This window comes from Microcebus murinus, chromosome 16 (genome assembly GCF_040939455.1).
Source record: "Microcebus murinus isolate Inina chromosome 16, M.murinus_Inina_mat1.0, whole genome shotgun sequence".
NCBI lineage: Eukaryota > Metazoa > Chordata > Mammalia > Primates > Cheirogaleidae > Microcebus > Microcebus murinus.
This window is the reverse complement of record NC_134119.1, coordinates 27924250-27941445: the sequence shown is the minus strand read 5'-3', so window position 1 is coordinate 27941445 and position 17196 is coordinate 27924250. Positions and strand designations below refer to the sequence as shown.

Sequence of the window (17196 nt, the reverse complement as noted above, 5' to 3'; positions counted from 1 at the left end):
GTGTGAAAGGAGGGGCTGTTCTTGGTGGTGTGAGACTCTCCTTTCCATGGCAAGGCCACCCAGCACCAGCTCTAGTCCCCAGTCCCTGCCCCCTTCATTGCTTTGTTGACCTGAAATGCCCCCCAACTCTCCAGAAAGTTCAGGAGGGTGGAGACTCACTCTGGACTGTGCTCACACATGGTTGCCAGTAAAGTCTTTCCACCTTGGAAACTGACAAAGATTTGCCCTGGCTTAAAGATCTGGGGGTGATTGGCCCCCCAAGACTCAGTTCCTTGGCTGATATTTGAGTTTTTGAACCTCATTGTCATCCCCTCTTCACTTTTGTGCCACTGGGGAAAGCCCTTTCTTAGCCAGGGATTCCTGGCTCCCCCTCCAGAGGCCTTGGGGGCATCCTTCCCCATAACACTACCCGAAGCACTTACTATGCCCCAGACACTCTAAAAAGAGCATTAAGTATGCCAACTCATCCATCCTCACGAAAACCCTATGAAGTATTATCATTTCCATTTTACAGATGGCGAAATCTAGACTCCTAAATGAGTTTGAACCTAGATATTGCACAGCTCCCGAGTCTGTGTTCCTAACCATTGCTCCACCCTGTCTCTCCTTGGCCTTGCAGGACTGTACTTACTGGCTGATTCCTATGTCTGGTTTCTGGAGGCAACAAATGACCACAAATTTAGTGTTTTAAAACAACACAAATGTATTCTCTCGTAGTTCTGGAGGCCGGAAGTCTGACATCAAGGTGTTGGCAGGGCCACGCTCCTTCTGGAGACTCTTAGGGGAGAATCCATTCCTTGCTTCTTCCAGCTTCTGGTGGCTGCCGGTATTCCTTAACTTGGGGTCACGGCACTCTAGTCTCTGCCTTTGTGGTCACTTTGCTTCCCCTCTTCTTCTATATCAAATCTCCCTCTGTCTCTCTCTTACAGGGACACTTGTGATCTCTTTTAGGGCCCACCTAGATAATCCAGGAAAACCTCCCATATCAAAATTCTTAATTTGATCACACCCACAAAGTCCTCCCCCCCCCCATATAAGGCAACATATATAGGTCCTAGAGATGCAGGTCATGGATATCTTTGGGGGGGTACTTTTCAGCTGACCTTACCTACCCTCTCTAATGTCTGATATCACTCAGTGATTTATTCAATTCTCAGAGTAAATCAGTGTCCTCTTTGGTTTAGTTCAAGCTGGGGTTTTTTTTGTTTGTTATAATGAAAAACACCCAGACTAATCCACTGCCCACCATGGTAGGTGCTAATACATGTTCGCATGGAAAGAGAAAAGAGACTTCACATGTATTGAGTGTTCACAGTGCACACAGCACACAGTAGGCTCTCAGGAAATGCGGAATTGTATTGGTTCTTAAACAAGGCAGAGAGGTCCTCAATGTTTCTTGAGGGGAAGTGACAGATTAGTCACTAAGGGCACCCAGTGAGGAAGCAGAGGCTTCAGGGTTAGAAGTCAAGCGTGACCGACTCATGGGCACGCAAACGTCTCCCTACATCAGGGCTTTTCAACTTCCGCACTGCTGACACTTTGCATTACATAGTTCTTTGTTGTAGAGAAACAACAGCACCCCTGGCCTCTACCCACTAGATGGTGGTAGCATCCACCAAAAATGTCTCTAGCATTGCCAAAAGTTCCATGGGAGCAAAATGACTCTTCTTGAGAACTGCTGCCCCGTGTTACTGCTGCCCTAGTGGAGGTGGTGGTGGGAAGAGGCGCTGGGAATTAAACTTCACTGTTCTACATAGCAAGAAGGAGGCTGCCTTTATGCCACTGTGGCAAAGATTACTGGTTATTTCCTGATATCCACCCTCCAGTTCAGCAGGGCACATTGCTGCCAGAATAAAGACTACATTTCCCAGCTGATTTTGCAGCTAGGTATGACCACGTGACCACATTCCAGCCAATTAAAGGTGAGGTGGGCCAGTTCCTGACTGTGCCCTTAAAGGAGAGGATCATGCTCCCTTCCCCCACCTCTTCCCCAGTCTGGCTGCCTGGAATGTGGACCTGGTAACAACAAGATCAAGCAATCCCTTGCTCAAAACCAGGGAGCCCCAGTATTGCCTGGCTTGCTTATGGCCGGATGTTACTAGAGAAATCATCTTTTTTCTGGTTTAAGCCTCTATTACTTAAGAGCCTTGTGACAACTGCTAGACCTGCATTCTAACTCTTACACTCCCCCAGCCAGCCACAGGGGGAAGGAAAGAAGGCAGGAAATGGGGAGAGAAGAGTGTAGATGGAGGCGCACAGGTGGTCTGTCTGGTCGAGCTCAGAGATGCTCAGGAACACCTTCTGGGAAGAAGACTCAGAGTTAGATATTTGAGGACGAGGTGGAGAAAAGGGGAGGACACCCCAGATGGGCTGCAGCATGGGCAAGGGCAAAGGGGAGAGACCCAAGCCAGGGCCTGAAGGACAATGAGGGCTCGAAGAGATTGAGAGCAGATAGGAGACACATCAGGGGGAGCCCAGTGCAAAGAGGGGAATTTCACTAGGGGAACTGACACCAGATTTAGGAATCTAGGAGTTCGGCATGAGGCCTAGGGAGCATCCAGAGGCTGAGAAATAGTTAAGGAGCCTGGAGGGTCCACACTGGGACCTACCCTCACCCTTGCCCCTTGCCCCATGCTAAGATGTGAGGCTCTGCTGGGCCCAAGGTCTTGAAGTCTTCTTGCTCAGAGCTTCTCCGGCAGGCAGCCAGGGTCAGTAGGAGTGCAGCCAAGGTCACTGCCTTCAGCCCCAGGACCACAGGTGTGAGCACAGACAGGAGGCCTGGGGGACAGAGGGGAGAGCTCAGGAAGGACCCCCGGTGGGTGCCCCATGGCCCACACCTCAGTACCCACGGGCAGGGACGGGCCCAGCTGCTGTATAACCTCTGCAGCCATGTCCTTTCTACCTTGGGAGAGGAGATCGAAGAACACCTCTCCCTCTGCCCCGGGCCCAAAGAAGCCTTGCCCCATATCCTCTCTGTACCTGTGGTCATCTCAACAGCATCCCTAACCTCTGATAATAATAGAAACCTGCACTCACGTGTTGTCTGTCTCAGACCCGGAGCCAAGCTCTCAAGCTCTTCTTCTTCCTCGTTGCCTAATATAATCCTCAAACTAATCCTACAATGTAGGCTATTGATAAAGACACAGACCCAGAATGGGTGTGGCCCAGGGCCAAACGTGTCAAAGAAGTGAAGGGCCCCGGGTGGTCTGGCTCCCATGCATGGCAGGGACAGGGCTGGGCCTCAGGAAGGCTAATCCGACCCCCTGATCACAAGCTCCAGCCAGTTATTGGCTGATGCCAAACGTTACCAGGTGATGTGCCAGGCACAGTTCTGGACACTTGGTGTGTATGATCTTGTTGGATCCATGCTCAACCTCAGGAGGGAGGCTCTCTGACCCGTACCCCCACCCCTGCCCAGTTCGTAGAGTCAGACACCAGAGATTCAAAGATTGAGATGTCCTGCCGATGATCACACAGCCAGAAAGGGCCCCCTGTCCAGAAGGCCTGGCTACAGAGCCATGTTCTCTGGCGCTGTTGTGCATGGCCTCAGTGTGTCCCCAGACTCTGAATCACGGGGAGCTCACTATCTCTCAAGCAACACTGCCCACTGATCAATGGGATGGTGCTAGCTGTTAGGAAGTCTTTTCTTGATTGAGCTGTTCCTGGTTCTGCAGTGGAGATGGAGTCCTGGGGACTTTCTTGGTGGCAGGTGAGCCCCAGAAGTCTGGGACTGCTCCCTTCTCATGACCAGGCCATCCATGCCCCCCTCCCCTTGCCTGTGGGGGACTCATTCACTCCATTGAGGTAGGTGGACTTACCTGTTGGAGATATCCTGGCTACATGTTCGCCAGAGAATGCTGCCTCTTGGGAAGAGGTGGGTTTCGCTGCAAGACAGAGAAGCTTTCTCACACCCCCTTTCATCATTCTCTCCTGTCACTTCCCGAGTCCCTGTGCCAGGATCTGGGGCCACTGAGACGAGTCCGCCAGTTTCTACCTGGGTGGGGGCTAGAAGTTAAACCCTGCATTTGTGGTGTATGAACTTAGACCTGCTGGAGCATCTCTGGGGTACAGATAATGTCTGATTCATTGCAGTGTCTCCAGCACCTCGAACAGTGCAGGACACTCAACTAGCATGCGATAGGTGTTTGCTGAATTGTTAACGGGCTATTAAAAGTTCTGTAGAGCCCCAAATGGGGAGAAATTAACTCTGCCTGGGGGTTGGAGAAAGTTTCAAAGAGGAGGGGCCATTTGTATGGGGCCTTGAAGGATGAGTAGGAGTTCTCAGAGAAAAGGAGAAAGCATTTCAGGTAGAGGGAACAGCTTATGTAAAGACATGGAAGCTGAAAAGAGATGGCTTGTTTGAAACATGGTGAAAAGTTCCTTGGGGACCACCTGCTCCTCTCCCCTGACACCTCCTGGATCACCTGTCTCACCTTTCACTCTCAGCGTGGTACCCTGTCCAGAGAGGTATTGCCTATTGGGTTTCCTATGAAACTTTATGCAGTAATAGGTGCCAGCATCCTCAGTGGAGATGGCTCCCAGAAGAATGCTGAAGTCATTCTTGGAGGCCCGCACTGCTGTCACGTTGGGCTGGGAGATGCCTTCAAAGTTGTAAATGGCCTCTCGGCTCAGACCGGCCCCCCGGAACCACCTGATGGGTCCAGGGGGCCCGTCTCCAAGCACTGTGCAGTTCAGGAAGGCAGTGTCTCCGGCGGTCACCAACACCAAGTCCTGGGGCTGGATGATCCAGAGGTATGGCTTGGGGTCCCCAGCTCCTAAAGCCAAAGGGAGAGTCTTTGTTGGATTCCTTTGTGCTGTTCCTCCATCGTCCACTCATTCCCTCCTCTGAGTTTTCCCTCCCTTTCCCCTTTCTCAATTTCTTCACTCTCCCACTCCCTCCTGCTTTCTTTCATCACTCACTAGTTGATTCATTCAGTAAAGGAGTTATGGGTATCTACTATGTTCCGATGCTCAGATCGGGGAAAATGAATCCCACGAGGCAGGCCAGTACCCTGCCCTGAGACTGCTCTCAGGCTGATGATGCAGCTGGAAAGAAAATTGCCCAGAGGCTGGAAACGCAGAGGACTGCAGGGCTCCAGGGGAGGCATGTCACAGCTTGGAAGGCGCTGGGAAGCCTTCCCCAAATGCCCGCACCAAGTTAAAATGAAGTCCCCACACAGCAGACACTCTCCGTGTGCCAGGTTATGGGGTGGTTCATAAGCATCTGTTCTCCTATTTAATCACCTGACTGACCCTTGAAGTACAGATTTTGTTGCCTATTTTATAATTAAGCACTTGAGATATATATAGCAGCTTCAGTGACTCATTTAAGAACATACCGCTATTGAATGACAGGTCCAGGATCTGTGTCTCCGGGTCACTCTTGGTGGACTTATAGGTACCACGACTGATTACTTGGGAGTGGGGTAGATCACACTATCAGCACCAGGTCTTGACTCCACTGCAGTGATATGACATGTCTACACCCTCCCCATGGCCTCACGGTGGAAGAGCAAACTTCCTTGTTCCTTGGCTCAGAACTGAGCCATGTGATTTGCTTTAGCCAGTGGGGTGCAGAGGCGTCAGCGTCAGACGTGCTTGGCGAGTTGGGACTGGCCCTCTGGCTTCTGCCACCTCCATGAGAAAACATGCCCCACCCACGATGTAGCTGCTTCCTCTCGGGCCTGGGTCCTGGCTTGCGACATGGGGAGTGGACCCACCCCAGCCACACGCAAATATGCACGTGAGATACAAATACATACTGTTGTGTGCCACTGAGGTTTTGTGTGATACAGCATGGCTGTGGATGAGGGTGACTGCCACAGGGAGACAGACCAGACGAATATGCGCCCTGCAGGGCCTCATACTCACCCTTCACAAGCACCGAGGTGCCCTCATCCGCCTTCGTTTCTGAGTGTTCACTCAGACCATCAGACCTCACACAGTGGTAGGTTCCAGCATGCTCCTTGGTGACATTGAGGATGTAGATGGAGTAGTCGCAGTTCAGTGGCTCTGATGTCCGTTGGATCATGGGCACCACCCCGGGGAAGAAGCCACGTTTGAAGTTATAAATTTCTTGCTGGTCCTGAGAGCTGACCTTGACCCATTTAATCATATCATCAACGCAGGAGCCGACCGCCGTACACCTCAATATGAGCGTCTCACCCTCTGCCACCAGCATGGGGCCCTCCGGCTGTAGCGCATGCCACTCGTTCCCATTGCTCTGCTCAGAGGCTCCTACAACAGAGGAAGAAAGGCCTTGTGCTGGGCCAGAGGAGGGTTTTGTTGGAGAGGGAAGGGAGAGAGTGGATGAGGTGGCTGGCTGCAGGGCGAGAATGGAGCTATCGAATGGGAAGCCTACAAATGATAAATAATGCGTAAGTGCTCACCACGTGCCAGGCGCTGCACGCATCATCACATTTTCTTTGTCACATATTCCTCACAATGCTCCTGTAGGTAAACAGAATTGTCCCCATTTTATAACAGAGGAAACTGGGAGCCCAGAAATGCTAGGTAACTTCTCCAGATCATCTGTTAGGGGCTGAACCGTGTCCCCAGAAGCATATGTTGAAGCCCTAGCCCCCAGCGCTGCAGAATGTGGCTATGTTTGGAGCTAGGGTCTTTGAAGAAGTAGCTAAGTTAAAATGAGGTCGTTAGGGTAGGCCCTGATCCAGTCTGGCGTGCGCCCTTATAAGAAGAGGCGATTCGGACATAGACGTGCACCTGGGGAAGACCACGTGAAGACACAAGCAGAAGGTGTCATCTACAAGCTAGGGAGAGAGGCCTCAGAAGAAACCAACCCTGCCGATAACTTGATCTAGGATTTCTAGCCTCTAGAGTAGTGAGAAAATACATTCACGGTGTTTAAGCCACCCAGTCTGTGGTACTTTGTGATGGCGGCCCAAGCAGTCTCATGTGTCATGCAATAAGAATGTGACAGATGGCCCGGCGCGGTGGCTCACGCCTATAATCCTACCACTCTGGGAAGCCGAGGTGGGCCGATTGCTAGAGGTCAGGAGTTCGAAACCAGCCTGAGCAAGAGCGAGACCCGTCTCTACTATAAATAGAAACAAATTAATTGGCCAACTAATATATATAGAAAAAATTAGTGGGGCATGGTGGCGCATGCCTGTAGTCTCAGCTACTCGGGAGGCTGAGGCAGGAGGATTGCTTGAGCCCAGGAGATTGAAGTTGCTGTGAGCTAGGCTGATGCCACGGCACTCACTCTAGCCTGGGCAACAGAGTGAGACTCTGTCTCAAAAAAAAAAAAAAAAAAAAAAAGAATGTGACAGAGCCTTGTTCCGAGCTCTTGCAGCCTGTTTCTGGAACTCCCGCTTTTTACCCTCAAATGCCACACTCCAAAGACATAGGTTTGTGTATTGTGGTGTTCAGTGTGTATACCCTCCCTGCCTCCTGTGAATTCTTGAACAAACTGCAGTTCTTGTTACCATGTCGTGAAGTGGGCTTATTTCAATGACAGGTTGAACTGTTGAGTTTGGCCTCCGCATGGGCACAGAGAAAAAGGGCTAAGGCCTCCTATGGTAGTTCTTTGACATCTGGGTGATGAACATCATCACATTTACTCTTCCCAAGAACTCAATAAGGTAGATGCCATTATTATCTCCATTTTTGAGATGAGAAAGAAAACGAATGCTCGGGGAGGTAAAGAAATGAGGTGAACCATGTATTCAGTAGGTGTTTTGGCCAGGACTTGAACTCAGGTGAGGTGACTTAAGATTCTGCTCAAATCAAGATCATCAGCTTTTTTTCCTTGAGTTTCCCTATTGTCTGTGTTCCCATTGGCCCTCGTGAATAACTCGGTCTGACTCCAAGATGCAAGTTTGCAGTATATTGTGGTGTTTCTCAGTTGTGAATAAGGCAGGAACAGTAAGGAGGTGAAGCAAGCATTCCCTTCTAAGAGGATCTAGCCGAGATTTGTGGAATCTAAATTCTTTTTCTGCCTGTCTTCAGCTGGACATGGGCTAGGAACCACTGAGAACTGCCTCACAGTTGTCAACAAGTGACACTCCATGTTCAATCCTAGCAATTCCTTTTGTTCTTTTTTTTTTGAGACAGTCTCACTCTTGCCCAGGCTAGAGTGCCGTGGCGTCAGCCTAGCTTACAGCAACCTCAAACTCCTGGGCTCAAGTGATCCTCCTGCCTCAGCCTCTCAAGTAGCTGGGACTATAAGCATGTGCCACTATGCCCAGCTAATTTTTTCTATATATATATATATATATATATTTTTTTTTTTAGTCAGCCAATTAATTTCTTTCTATTTTTTTATTTTATTTTTTTAGTAGAGACAGGGTCTCACTCTTGCTCAGGCTGGTTTCGAACTCCTGACCTTGAGCGATCCGCCCGCCTTGGCCTCCCAGAGTGCTAGGATTACAGGCGTGAGCCCCTGTGCCCGGTCTCCTTTTGTTCTTGATGTCATTAGTCCCAAGAAGTTCAGCAACATCTCCCCCCAGATATTATCTGAGTTGTAGATCTATCATTGTGAATCCTTTCTGTTGGTTTTTCCACCAGCCTTGGGTCATCTCCTCACACACAGGCACTGAAGAGTGCCCATTACTCAGCACAGGGCTGGGAGTGCTGCCTGTTCCCACCAGCCTAACGGGCAAACCTCATGATTGTCAGGGCACTGGGGAGGGTACACAGGAGAGAGTACTCAACCCAGAAAGGAGGGTTCTGGTCTACCTAACAAATCTTAAAAGCAAGGCCCCACATTGATAAAATATAACATATTTTTGTGAAGTTTATAACACACATACATAAAAGTTGTGACCAAAGTAGAATAAAGACTGGGAAGGGGGAAATATTAGTACACCAATGTAAGTTTCTTTCTCTCTTCCCTTCCCTTCCTTTTTATCACCTGAGTATTTATTATTTCTAGGTGTTGGCTACATTTCAAGTCTTCTAGCTATTTCAAAAAATATTACCCTATTGTGAACTATAGTCACCCTACTCTGCTATCAAACATTAGAACGTATTCCTTCTATCTAACTGTGTGTTTGTACCCATTAACCAACCTATCTTCTTCCCCCACCCCATATACCTTTCCCAGTATCTGGTGTCTGTCATTCCACTCACCTCTATGTGATCAACTGTTTTAGCTCCCATGTATAATTGAGGATATGCAATATTTGTCTTTCTGTGCCTGGCTTATTTCACTTAACACAATGATCTCCAGTTTCATCCATGTTGCTGCAAATGACCGGATTTCATTCTTTTTATGGCCAAGTAGTATCCCACTCTGTATATACACCACATTTCTTTATCTATTCATCTGCTGATGGACACTTAGGTTGATTCTGTATCTTTGCTATTATGAATAGTGCTGTAATAAACATGAGGGTATGGGTATCCCTTAGACATATTGATTTTTTTCCTTTGGGGAAATACCCTGTAGTGGGATTGCTGGATCACATGTTCTGTTTTTAGTTTTTGGACAAATGACCATACTGTTTTCCATAATGGCTGTGCTAATTTATATTCCCACCAATAGTGTATAAGAGTTCCCTTTTCACCACCTCCTTGCCAATATCTGCTATTTTTTGTCTTTTTGTTTTTAGCCATTCTAACAAGGGTAAGATGATCTCTCACTGTGGGGTTTTGATTTGCATTTTCCTGATTAATACTGTTGAGCATCTTTTCATATGCTTGTTGGCCATTTGTATGTTTTCTTTTGAGAAATATCTATTCATGTTATTTGCCGATTTTTAAATGGAATTATTATTATTTACTGTTGAGTTGTTTGAGTTCCTTGTATATTCTGGATATTAGTTTCTTGTTGGATGAATAGTTTGTGAATATTTTATCCCATTTACAGGTTGTCTCTCCACTGTATTGATTGTTTCTTTAGCTGGGCAGAAGCTTTTCTAGTTTAATATAGTCCTATTTGCTTATTTTTGGTTTTGTTGCCTGTGCTTTTGTGGTCTTAGCCATAATCAGATCTTACATTTAAGTCTTTAATCCATCTTGAGTTGGTTTTTGTATATGATGAGAAATAGGGGTCTAATTTAATTCTTCTGCATATGGGTATCCAGTTTCCCTAGCACTATTTATTGAATTAGAATTGTTAGATATTTTTGCTGGATTGATCTCTGTATTATTATGTAATGACTATTTGCCTTTCTGTTTTTTGTCTGTTTTTTTTTGTTTTGTTTTGTTTTTATTGTTTTTGACTTAAAGTCTGTTTTATCTGTATAAGTATAGCTACTCCTGCTTGCTTTTGGTTTCTGCTTGCATGGAATATCTTTTTCCATCCCTTTACTTTCAGTTTATATGTCTTTACAGATTTAGTACATTTCTGGTGGGCAGCATATAGTTGGATCATGCTTTTTTTTTTTTTTTTTTTTTTTTAAATCCACTCAGCCAGTCTGTATCAAGTGGAGAATTTAATCCATTTGCATTCAAGGTTATTATTGATATGTGAAGTTTTGTAGCAATTTTGAAACAAATTGCTAGTTTTCTGGCTGCTGTGTATATTCTTTGTTCCTTTCTTTCTCTTTGTCATTGTGGTTTGGTGACTTTCTGTAGTGGTACCATGTAAGTCCTTTCTCTTCCTCATTTTCATGTTTCCTTTATAAGTGAGTTTTATACTTTCATGCATTTTTGTGATGGCACATGTTGTCCTTTTGCTTCCAGGTTTAGGATTCCCTTGAGCATTTCTTGTAGGGCTGGTCTAGTGGTGATGAATTTTCTCAGCTTTTGCTTGTTTGGGAAACATTTTATTTTTCCTTCGTGTAAGAAGAATATTTTTGCTGGTTATAATATCCTTTATGGACATTTTTTTCTCCTAGTATTTTGAATATATCATCACATTCTTTCCTGGCCTGCTAGGTTTCTGCTAGGAAATTCACTGTTAGTTTGATTGGGGTTCTTTTATAGGTGACTGGACACTTTTTTCTTGCTGTCTTTAGAATTCTTTGTCTTTGACTTTAGACAGTTTGACTATAATGTTCCATGGAGAAAACCTTTTTGAATGTGTGTTGGGGCAGGGGGCATCTCTGAGTCTCCTGTATCTAGATGTCTAAATCTCTTATTAGAGCCAGGAAGTTTTCTATTATTTTGTTAAACAGGTTTACTAACTGTTTCCTTTTTTCTTTGTCTCCTGGGACACTGGTAATTAGATTATTTGGTTACTTTATGGCGTCCATATGTCACAAAGGCTTTGCTCATTCTTTTAAATTCTTTTTTCTTTATTTTTGTCTGACTGGGTTATTTCAAGAGACCTATCTTCAAGTTTTGACTTTCTTTCTTCTGCTTGATCTAGTGTATTGGTGAAGCTTTCAAATGTATTTTGCATTTCATTCAATGAATCCTTCAGTTCCAGAATTTGTTTGGTTCTTTTTTTATGGTATCTCTCTCTTTGGTAAATTCTCATTAATATCCTGATGTGTTTCTCTGGTTTTTGTATTATTTTTCATAATTCTTTTATATTTCACCAGATTTCTTTAAAATCAGCATTTTGAATTATTTTTTCCAGGATTTCATGAATTTCTTTTTGACTGGGATCTCTTTCTGGAATATTATTGTGTTCCTGTGGAGGTGTAATATTTCTTTGCTTTTTCATGTTTCCTAAGTTCTTACATTGATATCTTCCCATACAGTGTAACAGTTGCTTCTTCTAATTTTTCAAAAATTTGCTTTTGTAGGTGAGGACTTTTTCCTGAAGATGTGTCTCTGCTGTTGGTAGGGTAGAACACTTTGGCTTTAATTCTGATGCCTGCAGTAGTGTAGTGATTGTAAGATTTCTTTGGCTATAAACAGAATCAGTGGTGTCTACAATTTCCTTGGTGGGTCAGGGTTCAGTTGTTAGTGGAGGCTATGGTGAATTTTTTCTGGAGACTGGGATACTAGGTAGGCCAGTTTTGGAATCCCAGTTGTGGCCACAGGCTAAATATGCCTGTCCTTGAGTCCCAAGGCAGTGTACATATGCAGTGGAGTTAGCTGGTCCAGGCAGGCTGATGGCTTGCTCAGGTTCCAGGAATTCCAGTGGTGGGCCAGGTGGTTAGGCAGGTTCTCCAGCCTGTGGGTGGTGGGTATGGCATGGGTGATGGCAGTAGCAGTGGGGGGACAACATTCTGGGACACAAGTGGTCCATGCTGGTGTTGGCAGTGGCTGTGACAGGTTGGGTGGGCTGGTCCCAAGACCTGCAGGTGATGTGTGTGGGTGGGTACCAACTGTGGTGGTAGTGGCAGGTTGAGTGGGCCCTACTTCTGACCCTGCTCAGGTGTCACTGTTAGAGGCCTGGGTTGGATGACCCACAGGTCCCTGGGTGGTATGCTTTGCTACTTGAGGAGTGGTAGATGGTACCAGGCTTGGTGGTACCCTCAAACCCTGTGATATATGCTGAGATTGGCTGTGGCAGGCTGGGACAAGGTGATCCCCAGGCCACCAGATGAATACTCAGGTTGGCATGGCAGCAACTGTGCTACAGCCTTGCTCCTCGGGAGGGCGGGGTTGCTTTCCCTCGGAGCAGCTGGAGGCAGGCAGCTGGGGGGTACAGGCTTTGCTTGCACCTCAGCCCACAGAAGTCTACAGGGGTGGAGGTTTCAGGTAGTGGAATTTGTCCTTGGGGCACGTGAACATATGTGGCCACCCTCTGGTGGGGAAGGCAGGGTTGCTGCCCCTGGCTCCTGCTGAGGCTGGGCAAAGCTGGCGGAACAGGACACAGTCCAGTGTGGGCTGGGCTGTCACAATGGCACAGTGCTACAGCACCTTAGGGCTCAGCAGTTTGTGGGACCCAGTGTGAGCTCTCTCTGTAGGAGCAACGCCTTCATGCAGTTTCCAGTGAGCTCCCTGTTTTAGTCTCAGAACCCACAAAGTGGAGAGGCTGTCTCGTGGCTAGGATTGTAGGAGTCTCTGGTGGAAATGTGGACCACTGGAGTTTCTCACTCAACGCTTTTTCCATGTTAGGGAGCTTCTCCAGACTCCCAGTCATGTCTTGCCAAACAGCTGGTTTTTATACTATATGTAAAATGGCACAATATCACTTAAAGGTAGACTGTGATAAATTAAAGATGTAAACTATAAAATCCAAAGCAACCACTAAAATGCAAAATAAAAACATGCAGATAGATAGTAAGATAATAATGGAAGCAAAATAGTATTAAAAATATTTAATCACCAAAAGAAGACAGAGAAAGAGGGAAAAGGGACCAAATAACAAGTAGGACAAACAGGAAGGTAATAGATTTAAACTTACTCATGTTAATAATCATTTTAAATGTAAATGGTCTAAATTTCTAAGTAACAGTTAGATTGTCAGGTTGGATGAAAAAGTAAGACCCAACTATATGTTGCCTACCAAAAATGTACTTCGAATATAAAGGCACAAATAAGTTAAAAGAAAAATGATGTGAAAAGATATACCATACTAACATTAATAAAAAGAAAGCTGGAGTGGATATATTAATATCAAAGTAGATTTCAGAGCACAGAATGACAGGGGATAAAGACTGTCATTTCACAATATAAAGGAGTAAATTAATCAAGAAAATAAAACAGTTCCAAACATTTATGCATTTAATAACAGAGTTTCAAAATTTATGAAGCAAAAATCAATATATGGAAAGAATGAGGGCATTAGAAAACAAAAACAAAAACTAACAGAATTACAGGGAGAAATAGACAAATCCACAGTTAGAGTCCGAGATTTCAATATTCTTCTTTCAATGGCTGATAGAACAAGTAGTCAGAAAATCAGAAAGAACATAAAAAGACTTAAAAAACACTATCAACCAACTCGACCTAATTGACATTTATTAGATACTACACACCCAAAGAAAAAGTCTCCATGAGTATAAAAGAATTCAAGTCATGAAAAGCATATTCTCTGTCCACAATGAAATAAATTAGAATCAATAACAGAAAGGTGTCTAGAAAAAATTCATATATTTAGAAACTAAATAACTTCTAAATAACATGAATCAAAGAAATAAAAGAGAAATTAATAGCCACAGAAGTCCCTCAAAAGAACAAAGCTGGAGGCATCATATTACCTGACTTCAAAATATATTACAAGGATATAGTGACCAAACAGTATGGTATTGGTATAAAAATAGACACATAGACCAATGGAAGAGTATAGAAAACACAGAAATAAATCCACGCATTTACAGCCAACTGATTTTTGACAAAGGTGCCAAAAACATACACTGGGGAAAGGAGACCCTTTTCAGTAAATGTACCTGATAAAAGGTTCTGATATCTGATAAAAGGTTATATATCCAGAATATATAAAGAACTCTCAAAACTCAATAATAAGAAACAAACTTAAAAAATGGGAATTGAACAGACACTTCACCAAAAAGGATGCACGACACAAAAGATATTAAGCATCATTAAACATCAGGGAAATTCAAATTAATACCACAATGAGCTATTACTACACACCTATTAGAATAATGAAAATTAAAAAGGCTGACCATAGCATGTGTTGGTGAGGATGTGGGGGAACTGTCATCCTCATCCATTGCTGATGAAAATGTAAAATGGTACAACTGCTTTGGAAAACAGTTTGGCAGTGTCTTAAAACATTAAACATACAACTAGCATATGATCTAGTCAGTTTATTCTTAGGTATTCTCCCCAAGACAAATGAAAGCTTATGTCCACACGAGGATTCCTACACGAATGATCATAGACACTTTATTTTATAATAGCTACAAACTGCAAACAACCTAAATATCTGTCACCAGGTGAATGGAAAAGTGTTTATCCATGCAATGGATAGACGCAAAAAGAAATGAACTATTGGTATGTACGACAACACAAATGAATCTCAAAATAGTTATGCTGAGTAAAAGAAGCCAGACCAAAAGGAGCACAACTGTATGATCCTTATTATATAAAATTCTAGAAAATGCAAACTAATCTATAGTGACAGAAAACAGATCCAGGGTTTCCTGGAGCCAAGGAGAAGTGGAAAGGATGAATCATAAGGCAATTTTTGTGGGTGTTAAATATATGTTCGTTATCTTGATTTTGGTGACGATTTCACAAATGTGAAACATACCCAACACCTACAAAACGTACCAAACTGTATACTTGGTATATGTACAGTTGATTGTATGTCAATTTCACCTCAATGAAGCTGTTCAAAAGTTTACAGTGATGAAGCCCATGTGTGAGGGGAGAAGGGAGCACTTCATGCAGACCAGGCAGTGGGAAAAGGGAGGACTCAGAAAGTCATATCCCAGCTGGGGTTGGGTCTGGGGCAGTGAAACACCAGGGAAGAAGCTAGAGCCCAGAATCAGGCCAGGCGCCCCACAGCCCTACACCCCCTCTCCCTTCCTGAGTCTCCTACATTGTGACACAGGCTTCCGGAGGTGTCCTGGGAGCTGGACCAGCCCCTTCCCCACAGCCCTGGGATTCCTTCTCATCAATTTCCCTCCTGCATCCTCTGCCTTTCATTGTCCCTTTTGAGGGGTTCCCTTTGGAAGCTTGGTAGAAAATCAATATTTTTCCAAAAATATTTGAAATATTTTTGATTCTGAGTAGTTTAGATTTCTGATGTCCTAGCCTAGTGCCTGAACATAGCAGCACTCAAAAGTATTTGTGGATTGAGTGACTAGTAATTACAATTCACATTTTATAGTCAAGGAAACCAGCTTAGAAAAGCGATGTCTCAAGTCACGTAGCCAGTGAGCCCTTGCTCACTGAGCACCCAGGTCTGATCACACACCTGGGTCCCACCACCATCTCTCCTGGGTTGACCGCGCTGGAGGATCCATGGTGGGATGAGCAGGTCTTAGTCTCAGTAGGGCCTGGGATAGGGGCCCAGATGGACAAGAGATCAGATGACACCATTGAGGGCCAAAAATCCTGCCTGGTGGGTTGGAGGGTTCTAGACTCAGAGGCTGAGCTACCCCAGGAGCCTCAGGACCAGGAGCTAACCTGGCTTGACCTGGAGTTAGGGGAGATATAGGTATGATAACAATAACAGCCAACAGTTGTCAAATCTTTGTTATGCCAGGTACTTGTAGGTATTATCTTATTGAATCCTCCTAACAAAGTCAAGAGGTAGATCCTATGATTAGCCCCATTTTACAGATGGGAAAAACTGAGGCTCAGAGAGAAGTAACTTAAATCAGTCAGTGGTGAGGTTTGAGCCAAGCTGTGTCCCAAGCTGGGCCAGGGCTGGCTCCTGGGTGTGCGGTCTGTATAGTAGCACAGGGCACCATGCTTGGTTTTGTGCTCCATTGTGTTGCTTAATACTTTTTGAACAAGAATACTTGCGTTTTCACTTTGCCCTGGGCCTCGCAAATTACATGGCTGGTCCAGGGCTGAGCCTCACCACTTTTCTATGTAATACTCACAGCACCCTAGAGAAAGGTCCTATGAGTGCCCTGTTCTGTAGAAGAGGACAATGGGGCTAACAGAGCCACAGTGTCAGACAGGGGTACTCGAGCACTCACCTGGAACCCCAGGGGGTGTGAGCCCAGAGCCTGACACTTAGTCACCTCACTATGCTGCTTCTCGGGACACTGGGTCTGCTGTCTGCTCTCTTCTGGAGTTGGGAAAGTTCTCGGTTTCCCCTCCAAACTCCATCGTGGTGGGGTCAAGCTTCTCCAGGCATGCCAGGGTCCTGGTGCCTCCCTTGGGGACCAGCCAGGGGTGGACCCCATTCTCGGATCCCACTCACCTGAGAGGACAAGGAACAGCGCCAGCAGCAGGGAGCAGGGAGGCGAGTGGGCCAGGCGGGTAGGGGCGGGCGTCATGGGGGCACACAGCACCTCCTGTGGTCCCCAAGACGGCCACCGTTCTGCTCTCTGGCGGCTGGTGGAGTCTGAGGTGGCCGTGCACAGGACTGTCTTGGCTTCCCTTGGCCACGGCTACTTGAGGAAGTGTTTTCATCACAGCAACACAAGGCCATGGGCGCAAGAGGGAGGAGCCTGCTTACAGGGTTTCCGGCTTTCGTGCCTGGGCTGGGGCTGCTGTAGTCACTGTGTCAAAGCCTTGCTGACCCCTGGCCACAGCTGACCTGGGCACCCCGGGAGGGAGATGAGCACCATGGTCCGTTGTAGGGTGCCCCCTGGGGCCAGCTGGGCTTTGGATCAAACACTGTGTCTTCCTCTCCCTGGCTATGTGAGATTTCAAAGTCATTGCCATCTCCGAGCCTTTGTTTCCTTATTTGCAAAATGGGAGCAGCAGCAATTTCCTCTTCTGAAAGGTGTTGCGAAGATT

At 45.8% G+C, this 17196-nt stretch overlaps 1 protein-coding gene across 6 annotated transcripts; it reads right to left on the bottom strand.

Moving 5' to 3' along the window:
* Positions 1-678: 678 nt before the first annotated feature.
* On the bottom strand, positions 679-16852 carry SIRPB2 (signal regulatory protein beta 2). 6 transcript variants are annotated; one of them, XM_012755148.2, is made up of 7 exons: positions 16655-16852; positions 6390-6450; positions 5872-6237; positions 4434-4775; positions 3819-3884; positions 2616-2778; positions 679-958 (listed from the first exon to the last, which is right to left on the bottom strand). In XM_012755148.2, the coding sequence occupies exons 3-7, from the start codon at positions 6179-6181 to the stop codon at positions 901-903; spliced, it is 939 nt and encodes a 312-aa protein (XP_012610602.1). In that variant the 5' UTR covers positions 6182-6237; positions 6390-6450; positions 16655-16852; the 3' UTR covers positions 679-900. The 6 variants fall into 6 exon arrangements, with proteins under 6 accessions (XP_012610602.1, XP_075867114.1, XP_075867112.1 ...); XM_076010999.1 differs by lacking the exon at positions 6390-6450 and having other exon boundaries at positions 679-2298; positions 2610-2778; positions 5872-6264; XM_076010997.1 differs by lacking the exon at positions 6390-6450 and having other exon boundaries at positions 679-2301; positions 5872-6264.
* Positions 16853-17196: the final 344 nt, after the last annotated feature.

Excerpts from the sequence above, each read along its gene's own strand:
- SIRPB2 (XM_076010996.1), bottom strand. The coding sequence starts at position 16,730 with ATGACGCCCGCCCCTACCCGCCTGGCCCACTCGCCTCCCTGCTCCCTG. Across the intron at positions 2,779-3,818 it reads AGCCAGGATATCTCCAACAG|GCCTCCTGTCTGTGCTCACA; the intron begins GTAAGTCCACCT and ends TCTGTCCCCCAG. Across the intron at positions 959-2,615 it reads GCATGGGGCAAGGGGCAAGG|GTGGGCCCTAAAAGAGATCA; the intron begins GTGAGGGTAGGT and ends TGGATTATCTAG.